The following is a 23,024-nucleotide window of genomic DNA, read 5'->3' as shown; positions in this document are numbered from 1 at the left end:
GTGTGTGTGTGTGTGATTGTGTGTTCCTGGAAATCACTCACATTCTGCTGTTTCTGGCTTCTGTTTCACTGGAAAGCTGAGCCTGGGTATAACTAGAGTGCATGGTCAAGAACGAGTGAGGTTTTTATTTTTTTTGAGAGAGAGAACATGAAAATTAAAGAGGGGGAGACAGAGACAGACAGAGAAATAGAGAGAGTGAGGCACAGAGAGACATAGAGAGGCTTATATAATTTCTGGAAAATAGGCTTATTTCTTTTGTTTTTTTTATTTGCTTAGCAAAATAATCACAAGTGATTTCTGAAGAGATGTGTTTGCTCTCGTTCTCTTGCTGTAAAGCAATACTGTATTTTCCGTACATAGCGCTGACTGAGACAGTCATCTGATCGGTGTCAACACAGGGGGACAGCATGAGGTATAGTCTAAGAATGCTGTCCCTGGGTGTGACTTGGTTGGAGATGCACCCATTTCTAATTGTGTCCTCACTAAATTTTAATTTTGAAGGTTCTTCTGTAAAAAGAGTATTGCGGGATACTCTGTAGAAACCAATTAAGGGGTTCTTAGAGAGATGGCTCAGTGATAGAGAATGCTGACTGCTCCTCCAGAGGACCTGGGCTTGGTCCAGCACCCATTCAGTGGCTCACGGCCACCTCTAAGCTCTGTTCCAGGGAGTCGGATACTCTCTTCCGGCCTCCACAGGGACCCTGCAAACACATGGAGAATGGACATACATGCAGGCAAAGTTTCATACAATAGAAATAAAGATGCAAAATTAAGAGAGAGAGAGAAAATAGAGATGGTATTTTTAAAAATTCTTTAAAAAGTAGAAACCAATTAAGAAGAATTTTTGCCATAAGGATCTTGTACCTGTTTTATATTAGTTTTAAACGTCTTGATCGTTTTTTTTCCTTTAGTCTCTTGAATACCGCGTTATTGGTACTTTTCAGCAATTTTTTTTTACCTTTCCTCTTCCTCTCCTCCTCTTTTTCTCATCGCATTTTTTAAGCACCCATTTGCCTGAACAGCCTGTACCTAGAGAGCATCTATCTGGATAATCTGTCTGGAAAGATGGCATTTGAGCATAAGATTTTACTGGTCATTTTCTGTGTGTGTGGGGGGGGGCTATGAAAACACCAGGCAGGCAGCATGATAATCCAGTTCAGCATGGCTCAGTAGTCCATATTGGTTCTAACCTCTAAAGTCTGATACTGGCCTGGACAGTTTATTGAAGATGGGTTCAGAAGGCAGACTACATGTGTTATCTTAAGGGCCTAGTGGGAAGATTTGACCTGGTTACAGTTATACAGATGGTGTAGAGGCCATCTGTGCTGTGGCCTCCTCCAGTCATGGCTGTAGAGCTCAGGGGAGCCCCTAAGCCATATAGATAATGCAAAAGACACGTAGACAATTAAGAATCTCTTGTCCTATTTGTGTGTGATATAGCTTGGCCCTACAGATGGTGCAGAGGTTAATGCTTCTCAACCTGTGGGTTCCAACCCCTTTGAGTGAGGGAGGGTGGAATAACCCTTTCACTGGAGTTGCCTAAAACCATCAGAAAACATGGATTTTTATAATATGATTTATAACAGGGGAGCAATTGCAGTTATAAAATAGAGACAGTATTTTATGGTTGGGAGTTGCACAACATTGGGAACTATCTGAAAGGGTTGCAGCATTAGGAAGGCTGAGAACAATGAATCTAAACTGTTAACCAGCCCTAGCCTTCTGGGTGGGAAACAAGTTATACATCTTATCCATTGAGAAGACAACTCTGCTTGCATAGCGTTCCTGGTTTCCCTAGTGCTGTGCGTGTAAGGAGCTTTGTGCTCCCCAACATTTTCTTCAGGCCGAAAACCTGAGAGTTAGATAAATCTGAGTAGGAAACATGTGCGAAGTGATGTGTGCACTTGTCACTTTCGAAAAGGAAAGACTGCTTTACATGTAGGAAAGCTACAAGTAGATGGTTACAGATAATGGAGCCACTAGGAAAGAGCAGAGCCAAAAACAGTGGAAACAGAGTGGTGAGCAGCAATAATATTAACACCTAGAAAAACCTAGCAGTGCAATAAGGTAAACAAAAAGCAGTCTTATATCAACATTATTTAAATACAGAAATAGCACCTTAATTGAGCAATGTAAACTTGTTAGGTAGGTTCAAGTATAAAAGTTATACCCCCAACTCTTGTACCAGAATGTGAGGGTTTTGCAGTGGCAGTCTAGAGTCTATCATAGTCTAATTTAGGACAAGAAATAATAACTGTTAGTGATCCTGCAGAGGACATGGGCTCTGAGTCAGCATGGAGGGTGTGCGCTACCTCAAATGATGCTGGCCAGAGTTTATGAAAAATATTGTTTAAAAAGTAAAAAATAAAAATCGAACGCTGTGTACATATTGATGGTAGAATGGTGTTCAACAAGCACAGGTGAAACCTCTGATTTCCTCCATAGCTAAGGATGTCTGGAACGTATGATTCTCCTGCCAATATTTGGCATGACAGCCATGCACCATCATGTATACATTAAGCAGTTCTGCTGATTAAACCCAGAGCTCTGTGCCTGCTGGTCAAGGACTCTGTGGAGCCTCATCCACAGCCCTATTGGCCACATTTCTTAGTGGAAGATTTTGACCAATCTCAGGGACTGATCCTCTACAGAAGGTGATTGGAGAAGATGCCGTGAAGAATAGCTAGTGTAGAGGCAGATGCTCTGCACCTGACACTGTCCTCCGCTTTCCGAGTAATCCCCATCAGCCCTCAGCAACCCTGAAGCCCCAGGCAATGCTCTGAGCAAGTCTGCAGACCCCACCAGCCCTCAGAATAAGACTAAAGAAGACCACATTCGGTGTTCCTCTCTATAACTATGCGCTGCTAGTGGGAATTCAATTTGTTAGTTATTTATTAAATATATTTATTTTGTAATTTGTGTGTATACAAGCATTTTACTTGCATGTAACTCTCCTAACTGAACTAGACCCCCAACCTGTAACTTCTCAGTTCTACAAAAGAAGATGTGGTGGGTGGAAGGAGTTGGTCTAAAGTGTTTAAGATGACAGTCGGGGTCTGAGCAATAATGGGGCACAAATCTCAGCCTAATGGTTATGTCCTCAGTTTTTTCCTGGAGGCCCCTAGGGGACACTGCACCTTGGTTCCCTCTTTTGGATACCTGTGCTAACTGATGGCATATTCCTGAAGGCACAGCTAAGCGCTTACCTATAGAAGAGGGGCCCATATTATCAAGTATAGCTGGGATAAGATCACTCTGGTGTGAGAATGGGGCTCAGTAGTGTGTGCCCCAAAGTTCATGAGGGTCATTTAAGTGTCTTAACTGGGTTTCAATAACATAAAGCTTTGTTTTTTCTCTCTCTCCCTCTCCCTTCCCCCCCTCAGGTATGGAAAAATTGTATCCACGAAGGCAATTCTTGACAAGAATACGAATCAATGCAAAGGTAGGTGTGATGTCATCCTGCGCTGAGTGCTTGTCTGTGCTTCCGTCAATGGTGCCTCCACTGCAGAGGTCTGGCTGCACAGTGAGCATGGCATGCGGTCGTTGGCAAGCCCGTGTGATGTCGTCAGTGCTTTGATGGGTTGTATTTCTGGTAACACTGCTCATTAATTTTTTTCATTAACAAACAAAATGAAAATCACAAATCAGAACAAGTATCAAATTGCTCCAACAGAAAACTGAATTACCTTCTAACAACTTGGGGTTGGTCTGATTTGAATGATATTATCAATGATACAAATTGATTTCCTAAGTAAAGATGAGGTGTGCAGGGGAAAATGATCCCAGACAAATTATGCTTTAATTTCTCTGTTCTTCAGAGAGCCAACAAGATTTGTTGACTAGAAATGAATGTAATGATAGGCCAACTGTATCTATGCTTTGGCTATAAATATCTCACAAGATTTCAGGATATTATTATTAAATCAGGTTCTTTCTCTTGTCTCCCTGCTAAAAAATATTTCAGAAATCATTTGTCAATGGCTGTGGCTTATGCTTCTTCATGTCTGGAATCCCTCACAATGTTTAAAGGTTACATTAAATTATTTGCATAATCTATACAGTCACTGCTATATGACGTGGTGCTGACTGGTAAATTCGAATGCTTCTTGTCACATATATTATTTCTTGCCCTTAATCCAGCATTCATTGTAATACTGAAATCAAGTGCTGTGTGTAAGACAAACAGAATATGGGCAAGTTTTAGCAAAGGATATTCATGTACTCGTCTGTGTACCCTGACCTTCTGGGTAGCGGTTGTCAGAGTCATCCCAGTAACTTTCCAAACAAAGTGTTGCTCGTCTGTGACCATTTCAGGAGTGCATCAGGGACAAGACAAAGAACGGCAGCCAACACGTTCTGTTTTTGAATAGTTTACCTTATGGTTGAAAATAAACTAATCCTGCAATGAGCAAGCATGACCGCTTAGCTGTAGTCACACATCTGGAAGGCAGAGTTGGGGCATCGTCCAAGCAAGCCTGAAGAAACACCATGCCTTAGATTAGCCGGACCTGTGAGCTCTGGGTTCAACTATAGATCCTGCCTCAGTAAACACAAGCAAAGCAACTGAGGAAGACATGCAAGACACAGACCTCCGGAGTCCACATGCTCTCTCATGGTCACATGCAGAGAAGTGAATCCTGGCATCCTTGGTTGGACCATTGTTGTACAGAACGCACTGTGAGAATGGGAAGGAGATCTGAGGATGACAAGCCGATGCATAGTACTGTGGAAGAGAGCATTCCTTTCTTGTGAATGATAATTATGAAACAAGCGAGAAAGGAATGGCCAGCAAGGTCAGTGTTCAGGGCGAAGGTTTTCAGACTTACAATTATATATACGCTTGCATTTGTTATATAAAGTTATAACAAGGAAGGGTTACTGTAGACACTAGGAAGGGGCACAGAATTTAGGAGACTTAAAATTATATCTGTTGGTCATTAAGCACACTCATTGCTCTTGTAGAGTACCTGAACTCAGTTCCCAGCATCAACGTGGTATCTCACAACTGTAACTCCAGGCCAGAGTATCTGATGCCCGCTTCTGACCTCCAAGGGCATTGCACACATACAGTGCACATACATACACATACATATATACAAATATATACATCCAAATGCTCATACAAACACATACATATATGGAGGTACAATACTCAAACACACAAAATAAAAAGAATATTTTTAAATAAAATAAAGTAAAATTGTATCCTAGATACAACATAGACCTCTTATTGTTAATGTTGTTTGGGGCAACTTTTCTGTGATTTCTATGTGTATTTCAGAAAAGATGTTTTAGGAAAATGAGTAGAACTGAATTACTGGTTAAGAAAGAAAGAGGCATGGTCTCTCTCTCTCTCTCTTATCTATATCTATCTATCTATCTATCTATCTATCTATCTATCTATCTATCTATCTATCTATCTACCAATATGTCATCAATCTGCAATTCAAGTGGAGGAAATGAAGTCATCACTACTCTGGTTCCTAATTACCGTTGGTGGGGGTTACTGTGAGACTTCTCAAAAGTGCTTACCAGTAGGTAGAATCAGGGAGAACAATTTGAGTAAAATTGCTGATAATTGCTAACAGTGGCCAACGGAAGTGGTAGAGGAATCCCAAGGAGACAGGAGCTGGCCAAGGTACAAAAACTTGTTTAGCCAAGCACTGCTAGGAATGTAGAGAATTATTGGAGTCCTCCGAAAGGAAAGCAAAAAAATAAAGCCAGAAAAAGAACTTAATTGTATCAGGTCTTTCTCTGTCCTGCCAGCTCCCAAATAACCACATGAAAATCTCTTATTAATTATGAAAGCTTAGCCGATAGCTTAGGTTTGTTTCTAACTAGCTCTTATAATTTAAATTAACCCATTTATTTTAACCTACACTCATTTACGTGGCTCAGTTACCTTTACTTTGTAGTGCCATGCTGCTTGCTCTGTGCCCTGCAATCTCCTCCCTTCTTCTTCTCAAAATCCTGTGTGCCTGAAAATCTTGCCTAGCTATTGGCCATTCAGCTTTTTCTTAAGCCAGTCAGAATGATACATCTTTATAGTGTACAAAAAGATTATTCCACAACACCTAATTTAGAAAGTTCTGTGGAGAAATAATGGGATCTATACTAGAGGTGTGTAGCCCATGGTAGAGAAGGGGGTTTCTTGTATGATATGGTAATAAAACTATCTAAATGGAGACTCTAACTATGGATGGGAGGAAGACTATTCACAGGAACTGTAGTAGGAGGGGTGCAGGAGAAAAGCAAAAGAAATAAAACCTCAAACCTCAGGGCCTGAAGAGATGGCTCAGTGGTTAAAAACACTTGATGCTCCTGCAGAGGACCCAAGTTTTTTGAAACTTTATCAGCACCGAATTGTTGGGCTGTACATAGCAGCCAGTAACTCTAGCTCCAGGAGATGTGATGCCCACTTCTGTCCGCTGTGAATACTTGCACACATATGCACTCACAGAGATACATAATACATATACATAAACAAGAATAAATCTTAAACCATCAAACTTGAGAGGCTTATAGGAGACACAGTATCCCCAGGAGAAGTTCTGCAACCACAGAGATAGTTTGTATGCACTTACATATCACATGGAGCATTTCGCAAATTCTACTGCTGGTTAATGGAACTGTATCCATCCATCCCTCTTAGCGCTGTCTTCAATCAGCCAAGCCTTTTACAAAAGCCATTGTGGAAAGAACAGTCAAAAGCGTAGCTTTGATATCATTATGTCACTCCAGACATTTTCTCAAATACTTTATTTGAACCTGTTTTCAAACCGTGTGTGTGTGTGTGTGTGTGTGTGTGTATGATCATTTTTTCTCTATATTAAGAAAAACGGAAAAGATGAAAATTCTAACTTCCAAGGCATATAAAACTATTGTATATCTATTAAAATGGAAATCATGACATCTGTAGTGTTGAGCCCTGGAACATGTTTGTGATATGAAGGTAAATCGATATAAGAAGAGTATGAAATAATGCATTACTACATATGGAGAGGTGTCAATGCTTGGAGGCTGTGGTTATGACTTCAGTGGAGTCTTACTGATGGGGTATAGTTGCCTCTTAGCTGTCCAGCTGTGTGGCATAGGTTTAATCACTCAGCCTCACTGAATCCCTGTCTGAAAAGGTAATGACGGCAGGAAGGTCTCATTCGTAGGGTGTTGTGATGATAGACGTATAGGTGATGTGCACAGGTGAGCATGTGCTTGATTGCTCTCCATCTTGTTTTTGATGCAGGACTCTCACCAAATCTCTAGTTCACTGCTTCATCTAGAATGGCTGGGCAGCCAACCCCAGGCACCCTCTAGTCTCTGCCTCTCCCACACTGGGGTTACAGTCATACTGACTTATAAATGGGTTCTGGGAACCTCAACTCAGCTCGTCTCATTTATACTGCAATCACTCTTTCTACTGACCATCTCCCCTGCCTAGGAGGCTAGCAATATTTTTGTTTGTTGCATGAGTATATGTGTGTGTTCATGTTTGTGGACATATGTGTATGCATGCACATGTCAACATAGGTGTGCATGTTTAAAGGGGCCCAAAGCTGATATCAGGAGTCATCCTTAATTGCACTCCACTTTATTCACTAAGTGAGGTCTTTCCATTGAGCAGACAGCTAGTCTACCTAGTCAGCTTTCTCTGAGAACTGGGTGTCTCCTCTTTCCTAGTGCTTGGAACTACAGGTGGGTCACCACTCCTGCCTGTGGGCTCTGAGGATTTGAACTCAGGTCCTTACATTTGGACAGCAAGTTCTTTACCCGCCAAGTCCAAGGCTAGCCATCATGAAGGAATACAAATATAATTGTGTTAGTGCAAAACCATATTGATATTGATATTTTGACATTTCTTTAAATGTATTTGGGGTACTTCCAAAAAAAAGTAAATTCAGCTCCTAGAACAATTCACTTGATTTCATTTTTCTGCATTTCATTTTATATATGTGTATGGGTGTTTGGGCAGCAGGCTATGCACCATGTGTATGCAGTACCCACAGGTACCAGAAGAGGACATTGGGTCCTCTGGGAGGTTTGTGAGTTTCCATGTGGGTGATGAGAATCAAATCCATACTCTTAACTATTGAGCCATCTCCCAGTCCAGAGCTAGTTTGAATTTTGTCTATATTTTGTTTGTTCTGTGACACCTCAGGAACTCATGGCCATATGTTATTTTGTTTTGTCAAATGATTTCAGGTGTAATTGAGTTTGATGAAGATGATACCATTTGTTACCTTGAGCAGAAGTGAAGTTATCCACAGCCACTTTCTTCTCTCTCTCTCTCTCTCTCTCTCTCTCTCTTTCTCTCTCTGTCTCTGTCTCTGTCTCTGTCTCTCTGTCTCTCTCTCTCTCTCTTTGCCCGGCCACAGCCACTTTCTTAAAGCAAGAGATGAAAGTGTGGGAGGTGTCTGGGTTTCGTCTTTAAATTATTGAGATCATGGAGGCAGTCCTTAGAGTACACAAATTGGGTTTAATCTTCACGGAGATACTTGCTTTCCAGTTATTTACAGCCTCCTTCTAGCTGGAGGTTAGGCAATCCAACAAACCTCTCAGAAGACAAGGACTTATTTATTTCTGTTTTTTTCAAGAGGTAGTCAGTTTTCCACATATGGTTACACAGGCTGAGTGTCCTCATGTTTTGAAAGGCATGAGAATGTACATCTGTTAGTCTCCTTCACGATGCAGACAGAGGCATCAGTTGGCCTCCGTGTATCAGCCCTTGGGCTTGACTTTTCCTTAACCTCCAAAAAAGGTTTTTATTCTGTTATGTACTTTTTCTTTTTAGCATCCCACATGCTCCCTGATAGTAGCCAGGCAGCAGCAAACATATGTCGTTCTTTTAGAAGAGCCATTCAGAACTCTTTAAGTATCTCTTAATTTTAGGCTTCTTTCTTGTGTAGTGTATAAAAGAGTTTCCACTCTGTGTAATATACCAAAGTAAAACAAAACAGTCACCCTTGACCCAAATGACTAGAAACTGCTCAACAAAGGAAACCATTGCTTCAGATGGGGGTCTTCACGAACAGACCACAGTTCATCCAGAACAGCCAAACACAGGGGCGAAGAGGCATTGTTCATGACTGAAGCTTGTTCTGCTCTGTCTTGGATTTGTTTTTTTTTCTTCATTTATTTTTTTTATACATCTTAAAATATTTTGTCCCTCCCTCTGAGTTTTTCTCCTGGGCCCAGTATATTCTCTAATTTAATAGTTTTCCAGTAAAATGAAAGAAGCTATTCAGCACAAGGTATGGGTCTTTAATGACTTGGTGTCTGTGCCTCTCCCTGCTTTTAAAGGCTGGTTTTGCTTTTTCTTCTACCTCTTACTCCATTCCAGTTTTCTTTCTGGCAGACATTGTATTTAGAGCCTTGGGAATGAGTAATGGATCTTCCAGAAAAGTCTCCAGGTCTCCTTGCCATACGCATAGCCATGGTTAGAATGTGCCCAGAACACCAGCTTGCCACTCAGAGTGGAAAATACCTCACCACCATAGGCTGACTGAGCTATATTTGAGGAAGCTTTTTGCTGCCTTTGACATTTTGTGGGATTCTTAAGAATCAAAGCTGAGGGGCTGAAGTTAAGTTGGCTCAGCAGTTAAGGGTACCAGTTGTTCTTCCAGAGGATCCAAGTTGCATCCCCAGCACCTACATGGTAGCTCACAACCGCCTATAACTCCAGTTCCAGGGAATCTAATATCCTCTTCCGGCCTCTGTGGCACCACACACATGAGATGTAAATATGTACATTCAGGCTAAGTACCCATATACATAAAAAGTCACAGCTGAATGTACTATCCAAAAGTAGTGACGTAATCCACAAGCCATGTCATTTATTCTTTATGAGTAGCATCAGAGAACTGTCTTCTGGAGAGGATGTACTCCTACCTTCTATGCTACCTCACGTGAGAGCCGAGAGCCATTTGGACTGTTCTAGAGAGAGGGGTGTGGCTTTGCTATTGGATCCATGAAGCAGTTCATGGCTGTGTTTATATATTTTTCTATATACATGTTTATACATATATACATACACACACACACACACACACATATATAGTGGGGTTTATGTATGTGGTATCTACTCCCCTCATGCATATGAAGACCAGAGGGAGCCTTTGGGTATTTCCCTCTGTCACTCCACCCTCTTAGTTTTTAAGGCAGTGATTCTAAATGAACTTGAACCTTATCATCGACTAGATTGGCTGGCCACCAAGCACTAGGATTCTCTATCTCTACCTCCCCCAGTGCTGGGATTGGAGATGTCCCCTGCCACAGCTGATTCTGTTCCCTGGTGTGTTAGTGATCTAGACTCAGGTTTTCATGTCCGAGTAGGAAATATTTTATCTCCTGGGCCATCTCACCACCCACCCCATGTTTGTTGACATAGGTTTCTGTCCCGCTCAATCCTGCAGCCGTTCAGTCCCAGAGAAACACATAGGGGCCTACATTAATTATAAACTGGTCGGCCTATTAGCTCAGGCTGCTTATTAACTAACTCTTACATCTTAAATTAACCCATATTTCTTGTCTGTACCTTTTATCAGTGAGGCATTCTCATTTTGCCTTCTTTTGATTTGTCTGTGACAACTGTAGACTGAGCTTTTCCTCTTTCCAGAATCCTCCTATTCTGGTTGCCCTGCCTATACTTCCTACCTGGCTAATGGCCAATCAGTGTTTTATTAAACCAATATAGGTTACAAATATTTAAAGGGTACAAGACTATTGTTCCATAGTACATGCTTATGTATTTATTTTATTTTTGAGACAGGGTCTCATGATACAGCCCAGGCTGACCCACAGTGCACAAAGATGGGCCTGCCTCTGCCTCCCAAGTGCTGGGATTAAAAAATGTGCCCCTATACCCAGCTTCCCAGGTTTACATATTTTTAAATGTCTTTTTAGGTGACCGAATGTGAAGCCATACTTTTGGATGGGTTTAGAATTAGTCAACTGACTTTTCTTTTCTGTCCTAGTTGCTAACGGGACTTGTTTGTATAGCACAGAGGGGAGCTGTGGGATCTTGTGCTAAGTCCCATGAGCCTGAAGGGAAAATGTGGCTGTGTTTGTCATGCTAGGAACAGTCAGGAAAGAATGTGAGGTACAGTCTGCATCTGCCCCAGGAACACTGACAAGCACGAGCAGGGGTGCTCCTGTGCGTGCGTGTGGGACTATTTAATTCAGGCTGGTAGCACTGCTACCCTGAGGTCCTCTACCAAAACAGCTCAAGCAGAGGGGGGCAGTTGACAGCGTGCTGTGGGGAATTTTCCTCAAGTGCCTTTTATTTTCTGAAATCAGCATGAGCGGAAATAAATGTTCTGTGAAATTTATGAGTCTGAGGAGTTGCATTTTGAGAGGACGAGGCACCTCCACCAGGTGGGCTCACAGTCTATTGAGCAAGAAGCTCTTGAAGGAAAATGGTCTGAAAAGCACATTTATTCAATTTTCAAATAATAGGATTAGATTACAAAAAAAAATAAATTAAAAAAGCCCAAACAGTTTTACTTTAGACAAATACTTTTCTCTGTGTGATAGCCAATGTGTGAGATTTTCTTAGAAGTTCTCTCATGGCTCACTTGTCTACTCTGAAATTCATCTTATGACTTACCACCATTACTGAGCATGTGCAACCGGTGGGCTTCTCTGGGCATTGATATCAGCTGTGAGTTTTATTTCCAAAAGGTTAGTTCATGTAGGGACTAGGTTGTCTGCAGTCAGACTATCATGCTATGCATTGTTCAGCGTGTATTCTTTACATAGACCCGTCTAACCTTTGTACATTTCAACACCATACTGTCATCTACCAAGTTCACACACAGGTTCGTGCAAACAAGGTACCCCAAAATAATGAGCAAACAAACTGCCAATATTTCAAGTATGTTTATGATGTTGTGCTGGGTCACATTCATTAATATCCTGGGGTCATGGGATGGACACACACCTATAGAGTCCCCAAGGTGGTGATGGTACTTTGCTAATTCTTCAATCAGATAACCAAAGGCTGTTCTCCTGCCCAAAGTCATACTTGCGGATTTTCTATTTCCAGTACCAGGACAGTAAACAAACAGCAGTAACAACAATTGTTGTTGTTGTTGTTGTTATTTATTCAATGGTAAACTGGGAAATTTCTGAAATAAGCAAGTGGCATAGGGTCTCATGTTTTGGGGGAGCCATATGCCCGATCCATTGTTTGTATTGACTGCCGCATTCATATTAGGCAAAAGTAATAAAAAATGACTATAAGCATTAAGTGTAACAAGCAGCATTGGTATTTTAAGCACAAAATTGTATGTGACATTTTCAAATAACTGCTTCTCACTTCCCAGTGCTTTTGCACATGGAAAGACGATGCGTATTAACTAGATTTTAGTAATTATAATGGAATGTTAAATAGTTTAAAATCAGAATGATTGAGTTATGTTGTCTTTTTGCTCATTTGTTTGTTTTTGAGATAGGGTATCTGTGTGTAACAGCCCTTGCTGTTCAGGAACTTGCTTTGTAGACCAGGCTGGCCTCGAAATTATAGAGGTCCACCTGCTTCTGTTGGGGTTAAAGATGTGTCATCCCACTATAACTGGTTAGTAGTGTTATCTTTAAATCATAATCATAAAATGACTTTTACTAACCCATTATTTTTGATCTTTAAAAATTATTGTGTATCCTGTGTGGTTCTGTGTGTGGGTATATACATAACTATGTGCTGCTCTTGTGACTCATGATCACCTCCAACAGGGCGAGAGACTTCTTATTCCTGGGGTGTTGAGTCCACAGCGCAATTCCAGGAGCTGACTTTAATTCTAGGGCCGTACTGTCCCACATGGATCATTGGGCATCCCAGCAGTGGGAACCCCAAATGTGATTGCCCATAAGATTCACAGTCTATGAACAATGCCAGGGTTGCCAGAGGCCTCCTGACAAATGGGTTTCACCAAATTAATCTCGAAATGTAGATGTAGACAGTTACAACTTAGATGATTTATTTTATCACTTTGAGATCACCCCTTTTTCTGGTTTGAGGATCCTTTTTCATTCATCCATACTCTTAAGTAAATGAGAGATTCTAAATATGAACCTACATTTAAAATAATATGCAAAATCTGACTGTGCCTGTGCACAGACACAGTGCATATGGACCTGTAAATTGATTAAAACACATTAGCACTGGGGCTGGAGCAATGTCTCACTCAATGTCTCAATGGCTCACTGCTCTTGCTGGGGACCAAGGTTTGGCCCTCAGCAGCCACCTAGAGGCTCATATCTGCCAGTGACTTTAGCTCTCTAGAGAATCTTACGCCCTTTTCTGGCCTCCATAGAATCCTGCACACATGTAGTACAGCACACATGCACTAATACACACATGTACAAATAAAGAAAATAAGCAAATATAATTTAAAATTTTTCAGTATTCAGTATCATGTAAATAAGAAAAATCCAAATATAAAGAAAGATACCTTCAAGTCTAAAGAGGGGCCATAGTTCCGTGGTAGAGTGGTTTAATGGCACACACAAAGGACGGGGTTCCATCCTCAGCCATGGGGGAGCTTTTAAAAAAGATGCACTCCCAAGACTTCTCAGTTGACACTTCCACCAAGGAGCTATGCAAGTAATAATATTAAATTTTCTAATATAAATTATTTGATATTTCTGAACATCTTTTTCCTCAACTGTCAAATTAGCCTGTTGCTACTACAACACAGAATACATATTGCCTGCAGTCACCACGTGTCAAGTGGTGGTGTGGAGATCAAGTATAAACTTCCCTGGGCTCAGCCTTTGGCGCTGCTTGTGGGAGCTGGTCAGTAGGCAGAAGTAACACAGTGCAGTTCTAGTTCGTGTAAGTGCAGAAGCCACACACATCTCGGGCTGAGAACTGCTGTAGACACAGGAAACACGGTGTGGTTATGAGTTCGTGTTACGTGTAGAACACACACGTGTCTCGGGCTTTGCTAATGGCTGACCAGGAAGTGTTTAAAGGATGTTTCTTTTTCCCACATTGTGTGGCTGGCTGTGTGATCCCATGGCCTGTCAACTCGATGCCTGTGAGGAAAATCTCCTTCCCTTGCAATGGCAGGTGGTAGGATTCATTCTGATTGAGTTGGATAGGCCCTGGAAAGAAAATGTTCCTTTGTTCGCCCTCTGTGATCCTGATCACTTTGCACTACTACTTTCCAAGTTCAAAAGCACAAAGAAGAAAAAAAAAAACCCTGGAGTCTTGCTTTGTTGCTGCGTCTGTAAATGGCAAAGCAGAGAACATGTAGGACAGGCCCCAGAGTCACACGGTCTGATGTTTGCCTTGCACACGTTAACTTATTTGTTAATCTCATTGCTATTGAGCCAATTATTTTCCTTCCATTTAGTTTAGATATGAGAACTCTGGGGTATGAATGCGAAAAATTCATGTGCGTAGCAAACCCGACAAAAATAGAAACCTGTAAAACCGTAAACAGACTTTGAAGCATGACCGTGCCATTCGTCATCATTTAACAAGTGGCCATTAGCCAGCTGGACCGTTTCATTATCCATAAAATACTGCGAATGAAACATTTGTGGACTCTGTTCACGGGACCATTAAAAACATCCATGTGCTTCCTCCCCGTGTTGGGGAAGAAGAGAAAACGGCAAGGCTTATTCACCTTCTAATTCTGCTAGGGGAAAGGCAAGCCATTTTAGCCTATTATTTATCAATTCATCCTGCATTTGTGTGATCATGGTGGACTTGTGTGTTGTTCTTGTGCACGTCTATGTCTAATGTGCGCACGCCCAGAGGTTCAAGGAGTAGTCAGTGTGTTGCCCTGCATCTTTGCTTTCATGCCTTGGGACAGTGTCTCTCACTGAGCTTGGAGCTTGGCTGGTAAGCCCCAATGGTTCTTCTGTCTCTGTAGGCACAAGCCACTCCCAGCAATTTACATGGGTGCTGGGGGTTAAAAGTCAGGTTGGCATGTATGAACAGCAAGTGCTCTTATACACTGGGTCATCTCCCTGTTTCTCAACCCCATTTCTTTGAATTGCTCAGCATCCAAAAAGACCTATTACTCAGTCTACCGACTTCAGCCCTGACTGGGAAGGCAGTGGGGTTCCTGCAGCTGCTGAAGAAGCCTCTCTCTGGTGTCTACAGCAAGACACTGATTCCCTAATAAACAATGCACACCCAGAGCTGCCAATCACAGCTGTGTGCACTTTGAGATGTTGCCCTGAATAGAAAAAATCGAGAGCCCAGTACAGAAGACCTCAAGGACACTACAGACAGAGAAGATAGTGAGGGGGTCCAGGGTGATGTGTAACACAGCCACAACCCAGACGGAAAGATGCAAGTCAAATGGCAGAATTGGCTGAAACACACAAGACACCTTGGAAAGCCTGCTATTAGGAGTCCTTTCGCTAAAGCAGAAAAAAATTGTAACTACTGAGGTTATGGTGGTTCCCCAAAATAGAGTAAATCAACACAACTAAGGTGGCTGTAGAGATGGCTCGGTGGTGACGAGTGTGTACTGCTCATGCAGGGCCCAAGCTGAGTTCCCAGAACCTGTATCCGGCAACTCACAGTTGCCTATAACTACAGCTCCAGGGGACTCAACATCATCTTCTGGCATTTATGAGCTAGTACCTTCTCTCTCTCTCTCTCTCTCTCTCTCTCTCTCTCTCTCTCTCTCTCTCTCTCTCTCTTTGTCTGTCTCTCTCTTTCTCTCTCTCTCTCACACACACACAAATAAATAAATAAGTAAATCTTAAAAAAAATAATGTGACTTAAAAATTTTTCAAAGTTTCCCATGAGATCATCTCAGTGACAGAGGTTCAAGAGCAGAAAATCTCTACTTGTGTGTTTAAGGTGTGAAGAAATTGTGAGAAGTACTGTGTTATTTCACAGGGACAGACACGAGTGATTAAATCAAGAAGGCTTTAGTATAGTAAGAAGAAACCTGATCAGCCTAAGAGTTCCCCCACCTTCTTTCCTTCTTCCATTGTTTCCCTTTTTCTTATTTTGTGATTCGAGGAATTGCACTTAGAACCTTACTCCTGTGGCCAAGCATTCTCCCACTCAGCTACAGACCCATCCCATCTTCCCCTGTTTTTCCAAATAAATGAGGCTTACTCCAAGTGGAGTGTGTGTGTGTGTGTGTGTGTGTATCACTTAAAATTAATATATATTTTAACATTAATAAATGTATATACATATAGATTCACTTGGGTTTGTCATGGTGTCACTGTATAAATCACAAGTGGAAAAATACTTGTAATGTATTTTTATTCTAAAAGATGTTTTAAATATTTATTTCAATATTTGCCTGAAAGTTTCGATTTTTGCTTAATGGATTGTAATCCTCAAAAGAAATTCCAGGCAAAATCCCTACACTCCTTCCTGATGAGGATTCTGCTATGCAGGGACGTCCTGAGGAGGTTTTCCTGCCTTAGGTTGCTGCCGGGCTCCTTATGTTTTTCTTCTTTTGGGAAACAGGATCTGAGACAGCAATAATGAGTTTGTATTGCGTGTGTGACAACTATGTAAAAGCTTGATTATGGGTCTGGAGAGATGGCTCTATAGAGGAGCAGAGTTCAGATCCCAGCACCCATACAGCAAGCTGAGCATCCCACAATTTCCTGCAACTCCAGTGCCAAGAGATGGAGTGTCTACTGATGTGCACATGAGCACCGTGTGCACACTACTTTTAAAAAAAGATCTTGCTTAAGCAGGATTGATGTGATGTATGATGCATATTTACAGTGTGTGTGAAACTTAACCCTTCTACCCTGGATCAATTTCACTTTCCAGCTGTTAGTCCTATCAATATGGATAGTTAATGCCACTTAGATACATCTTTATGGGATGTCCAGTCCTTATTCTGTTTCCTTTCCCCGTAAGCTTTAGAAGTTTCTGTTTAAAGCCAAGGCTCTGGCTTTGTTTATTTTTAGGGAAAATTTCAAAAACCTTATAAAGTGTATCTGTCCCAGTATGGCTCCAACTTATGAGCGACCTTCTGCAGACAACAAGAGAGTATTCTGAATGAATTGGTGAAAATATGAGGCATATGGAAAGTTGGGGGATGGCCTTATGTTTTGGGAAGATTTGTGCTGCTTCCACTGACCCATAGAACCCATAGTCTTTTGAGACCTCATGAATTAACCCCAGAGGCATAACTGCTTACCAGATCTTTTGTCTTGAGTTTCTCCCTCATTCTCTAAAGCTAGGACAGGGAGTTTTCACACCACCTTCAGTCAGCGGGACCAGCCAAGCACCCCAGCAGTAAACCATGTGAAATAGATAATACCATCAAGGATCCTGGATTCAGATAAAGAGTTGAGAAAAAATTAGGAGGAGCAAGAGGTGGATCCATTCTGCCCAGTAGGAGGAAGGAGGAAAGAAGGAGGAGGAAGACGAGGAAGAGGAGGAGCAAGAGGATGAGGAAGAACGGGAGAAGAAGATTAAGAGGAAGAGAAGGACAGAAAATAGAAAGAGCAGGAAGAAGAGGATCAAGAAAAGAAGCAGGAAAAAGAAGCAAGAACAGGAAGAGGAGGAGAAAAAAGATGAAGAGGAAATGAATTTCAATGGCATGGATTAGGATGGAATCCTCAGTTGATTTTCTCGGTAGAGAAGCCATACTTCACCATGTGAGTGCAGAATGAATTTATGATGAGATGTGTCGTCTTTTAAATGTGATAGCCATTGGCTATGGTGGCAGAGGATATGCTAAAATGAACACACTGTGTAACTTGGTCCCCATCAAGGTTGCCATTCCTAGCCCTCTAATGCTGCATCAGAGAGCAAATGTGTGTGGTTGAGGTGTGGTATTTGGCTGTAAGACTAGCGATTCTTTAAAACCAGCCTGCTTACTTCCCTATGTATCACTGGAGGCTGGCTATATGCAATTTCCTGGTGAGTTCTAAGCAAACATTTGTTTGTGTGTCACCCTACATGTGGTGCAGATAACAGATCAAAGAAAGGATTCCATTCAGGCCTCGCTTGGTGAACCAGGGAATTTGCTAATGTTATTTGCATCAGCATGGATGAATCAAGGGCTTCTGCATCAGGCCAAACTCCAGTCCAGCATGAGTGATGACTCATTGCAGCTGCCTTCATAGTGTTCCCTGCACAACTTGTTCCACTAGAGAGTCTCCTTTGCCCGGTTGTTCACAGCATATGCCAGCTGGGAGCCGGCCTTGCTAGGGTTAACTTTCCAGCGTCCTCAAGCTTTGTAAGGGTCCCAGAAGTCCTCCCTGCTCAGGAGGGGCTCTTCTGGTTGGAAGGAAACAATTGCACATCACCTGTGTACCTGCAACTCGTCATGGGCGTGAAATAACTGAAGAATGCTTAACGTCCCCTTTTATGTGATGGGAAGCAAAGCCAGAGGCGCTGTGCAGTATGTCAAAATTAATATGGTGGAAACGCAAGACGATGTCTGCCTAACTCACAGAAACAGATCTCTATTGTTCAGCTCTTTCTGTTGGGTCCCAGATAATTCTCTGAGGGAGATTAACAGCAGTGATCCCACTGCAGTGCTCCTGCTGTGTGTTACCAGTGACGAACAGACTCAGCACATCACTGTATCTGGAGTTTATATAAAGGCAGACAGTTTGAAGGAAACATGGAGTCACTCCAATCCACCTACGTCCATGGTAGCATAAGCAATGTTGGTTGGGCTTTCTGGTCTTGCTTGTCACTTAATACCAGTGTTTAACACATGGTAATTGTGCCTTCAAAGCATAGGCTTCTTTGGAAAATAGTTTGGGCTCATTTTGTTCCTAACAGCATTTTGGACTTCTGCTATGATAAACGCATGCCCAGGTTTCCACCAGTGATAACTTTAATGCAAACAGTAGTTTAATACATTGTAAGTGGGGAAAATAGCCATGAAATGGTGGATGGAGAGAGTCCAAGTGTGGCTGATGCTCTCTCTTGGTTTGACTCCCAGAAGGAGGCAGGGCTCACTCTCAGTGCCTGGTTCTCCCAGCAAGCATGCTTTCCCATCTTTCTCCATTCTTGCATGCTCACCTCCCAAGCTTGCTCAGCGGAGAAAAGGTTAAGACCTTTAAAGAGCCCATTCTATCCCGATTATTTAACCAGGCTCCCTTATTTTCTTTAAATATCTTCCACTTAGTGTCCAGAGTATTTGGGGTCACTATCTTCTTGATGGATGAACCCAGAAATCCAAACCCAAGGAGGTAGGATTATGCCCAGTCTAAATTCTAGGTCTTGAAGTCAAGCATCTGCTGAAATCTGTTTGACTTCTGCAATCTGGTTTTTCTCAGCCTCTTCCCCACCCACACAGTTTCCCACCATCTAAGAAGCACTCTGCTATCTTTTTGCTTTGTGGGAGTTTTAGTGAGATAAAGGGAGTGGGGGAGGGGAGAGAGAAAGACAAATACAGAGAGAAAGAGGAAGAGGAAGGAGAGGCCAGGACCAGCCTGCCTCTTCAGAACAGCAGCAGGGGTTGCACTCTGCTTTCTGAACTGAAAGCTACGTCATGACTCCTGCCCCCTGGGCTGCAAGGGGATCTCTACACACTATTCCTTGTCTTTCAGCAGCAAAATTCGAGTCCATGTTTCCTTCCTTGTTCTTATTCTAGAATACTCCAGCTATATTTGAGTCTAGATTCTTATAACGTTTAGATTCTAGCTTTTCCCTCAGCCCCACAGTTAGTAATAACTTGGGTGTGGTATTTCATTTCTAGTACTTTGAAGAACTTCTGCAGTGGATATGATTATATACAACATGGTTCAGCTACTCTCTTCTTCCAAGACAGCCAAGAGCTTTGATGTTGCCAGAGGTTTTGTTTAGACAGTAAAGGAAACAGGAAGGCTTTCTCATCTGGATGTCACTGAAGAGTTAAGGGGTTACTTGAAGCTCTCTCTGGACTGTGAATGGTTTCACTCAATCTTGGTTCTCCAAATAGTATGTAGTTCCTTGTGTTCAGAATCCCCAGTTCCCATGAGCTCACAGAACATATGGCACACAGAGACTGTGACCTTTCAATCCACCCTAGAAACACAAACTCCATTTCTGAGTTTAGAAAGGAAATGCTTCCCTTGATGGCCAGGAATTGGACTGATGCTCTGCCCAGGTTATGTCTGAGCTGTTCCAGTCAGTGGTGGAAAAAATGACCTCCTGGGTAATGTGTGCGTCACCAAGGCTTGATGCTGCCCTTGGGCCAGGTCACTGCAAGTCCATGTTTGAAAGTGGCAACCACAAGCATGAAACCAAATATAGTGGAATCTACTGACAACTGGGATATGATATTATGTCTTGTGGAAGCTAACTGATAAAGAAAAATTAGCAAGAAGCTTGAAATGTACTTTCCTATCATATTTTATGCATTACTTTTTAGATTGACAAATAGAAATTGCATAAATTGGGCCTAGAGAGCTGTCTCAACCAATAGAGTCCCTGCTCTGCAAGCACAGAATTTGTCCCTAGAACCCCAGCAAAACAGTTAGTGATACCTGCTTGCAGTCCTGGTGCTAAGGAGAGGGAGGCTGGCAGGTTACTGGGACTGGCTGCCAGTTGAATCAGCAAGTTCAAGGCCAATAAGAGATGCTGTTTCTAAAACAAAATCAGTGGGATTGCACCTGGAGAATGACATAAGAGTGACCTCTGTCCTCCACATGCATGCACACACATTTTTACAACACATAAATATTCACACACATGCACACATATACTTATAGACTAGCATAATTTGTTTGAGGTACTGTGGCTTGAATCCACGGGCATCATTCATACCAGACAAGAGCTCTACCCTTACCTCTATCTTCAGTCCCCACACAAATTTTGTAATCTATGTACTTTGTTGGATGCCAAGTCAAGCTTATTAATTAACATATGCAAACTGTTGCAAGATATTTGATTACACTGTGGAAAAATACGTCATTGTGATTGGTTTAATGAAAAGCTAAATGACCAATAGCTAGGGAGGAAGCATTTGCAAGACTTCTGGACAGAAGGAGCTCTGGGAAGTAGAAAGGGGGAGTTGCTAGGCAGATGCAGAGTAAACAGGACATGCAGGAGGAGAGGTAAAAAAGCCATTATCCACATAGCAGCACATAGATGAATAAAAATGGGCTACTTTAAGTTATAAGAGCTAGTTAGAAACAAGCCTAAGCTAAGGCCAAGCTTTCATAATTAATAAGAAATCTCTGTGTTATTATTTGGGAGCTGGCTGGTAGGACAGAGAAAGATTCATCAATAATGGCACCTAATGTGGGGCTCAAATATCCAAATACAGGGCCTGGGAAAGCTAAGAGAAGTTCTAGACAAGGAAACAGACATAGATTCCCAGTACTGCAGTCTCTCATGTGAGCCAGTGCTTGGTGTGCAGAGGTGCAGCTACTGACCATTGCCTGCGGGCTTGAGCCAGCTGCCAGTGCCATGCATCAGTGACATGTGATAAGCTGAGTCATGCGGCAGTTGACACAGCAGTTTAAGATTTGTCTGTTGTGATCAGAAAAATGTTGTAGGCACTTAGTAAAGCCAGGTCCAGACAAAGAAAACCTCACACATGTGTAAGGTGTGTTTAAAAATATACTTAGACACTAAAGAAAATGGGTATAGACAGCATGAAAATGGCTTTAAAATAATAAAGTCTTGAATTTAGCCATGAAAATTAAACCATGAAAAAACGGGAAATATACAGGATGTCTGAATACTGTCTGCCTGCTTTCTTGAGTTTGAATTTTATGAATGCCAATGAGTTATAAGTTATAAGATGCTGAGAAACACTGGATTATGGGGAGAACTGCTAAATGAAACCAGCCTATATACTTTAGAGATGTCTTTGATTCAGAATAGAAGTCAATCAATGTGTTGCATCAGGGGAGAGGTCACACTTTTGTTTCTATGAGAAGCAAAAAGCTATAGATTTCTTCAAAAGTTAATCAAGATCAGATTTGACCAGGGGAGACCTCTTGAGGATCTTGGCTACAAGCATATAAAAAAGGAGCAAAAGATAAATTATGAGACAGGGGATATATAAACTGATCCTTTTACATGGTAACAACTCCAAGACTGGATGCGACATGATAAATATTATTAGCTACAGAATCCTCTTAACTTATTACTACATGCTACCCTTTCACACGACATGGGTAGAGATTTATATTACAGTTTGGTTATAAAGTTCAAACAAACTTATAACGTTAGCAAATGCCTTTTACCTGCTCAAACATAGAACAAAACATCTTTAACTGACTTGTGCACACTGCACATTCCATACTTGTTTCATTGCAGATATATATGTTATCTTTAAAAGTCTGTGTGTTTTCAGAAATAAAAGGATCAGATACCAATAAGGGCAAGTAGCCCAGGTGATCCAGCCTTTCAGAATGCCTGTGCTGCAATTTTCTCAGCATTCTGCATCCAAAGCAATTTCAAAACTGCTACCAAGATAGTCCAGCTTCATGCATTACTTTATCCAGACTTCAGATAGGTCCTACACTTTCCAATCATGCAGAGACTGGACAACAAATGATTTATATAGCTCTCCCAGGACTTGACCATTATCTCATTTTTCAGGGTTCCCTAGAGAGGCTGTCACCCCTATAAAACAGGAAGCAGTATAGAGAACATGATGCCCACATTTCCAAGAGTTGTGGTGGGTTGTTTTGGTCATTTGGTGTTATGGATGCTTGTCATCATTTAGGGTGGTTGGTTACAATTTGTTATTGTTAAGTCGGGGAAAGAGCTCTGGGAAGAATAGAGGGGAAGTTGCCAGCTGGACGCAGAGGAAACGGCATGCATAAGGAGAGGTAAAATCCTCAAGCCACATGGCAGCTCATAAGTTAATAAAAATGACTTAATTTAAGTTATAAGAACCAGTTAGAAACAAGTCTAAGCCAAGGATAAGCCTTCATAAGTGATAAAAAGTCTCTGTATCATTATTTGGGAGCAGGCTGGTGGGGCAGAGAAAGACTTATTACAGCAAACCCTCAGATATGAATATACTTTGTGATGAGATCCCAGCAGTTCTGTAGAATAATCTAGAACTGAGATGTGGGATTGTGTGAAATGAAGAGGGATTCTGCACAGCAAAGCAGAGGGTCAA

At 41.8% G+C, this 23,024-nt stretch overlaps 1 protein-coding gene across 14 annotated transcripts in view; it reads left to right on the top strand.

Moving 5' to 3' along the window:
- The window catches only part of Rbms3 (RNA binding motif single stranded interacting protein 3), a 1,318,100-nt gene that overhangs the window by 839,345 nt on the left and 455,731 nt on the right, over positions 1–23,024 (top strand). For all 14 annotated transcript variants that reach the window (XM_026779049.1, XM_026779048.1, XM_026779046.1 and 11 more), the window contains one exon: positions 3,384–3,442. In XM_026779049.1, coding sequence (XP_026634850.1) covers positions 3,384–3,442 — 59 coding nt within the window. The remainder of the gene's footprint in view (positions 1–3,383; positions 3,443–23,024) is intronic.

Source organism: Microtus ochrogaster, chromosome 5 (assembly GCF_000317375.1).
Source record: "Microtus ochrogaster isolate Prairie Vole_2 chromosome 5, MicOch1.0, whole genome shotgun sequence".
Taxonomy (NCBI): domain Eukaryota; kingdom Metazoa; phylum Chordata; class Mammalia; order Rodentia; family Cricetidae; genus Microtus; species Microtus ochrogaster.
Note: the sequence above shows the minus strand (reverse complement) of the source record. Positions and strands in the feature narration are given on the sequence as shown.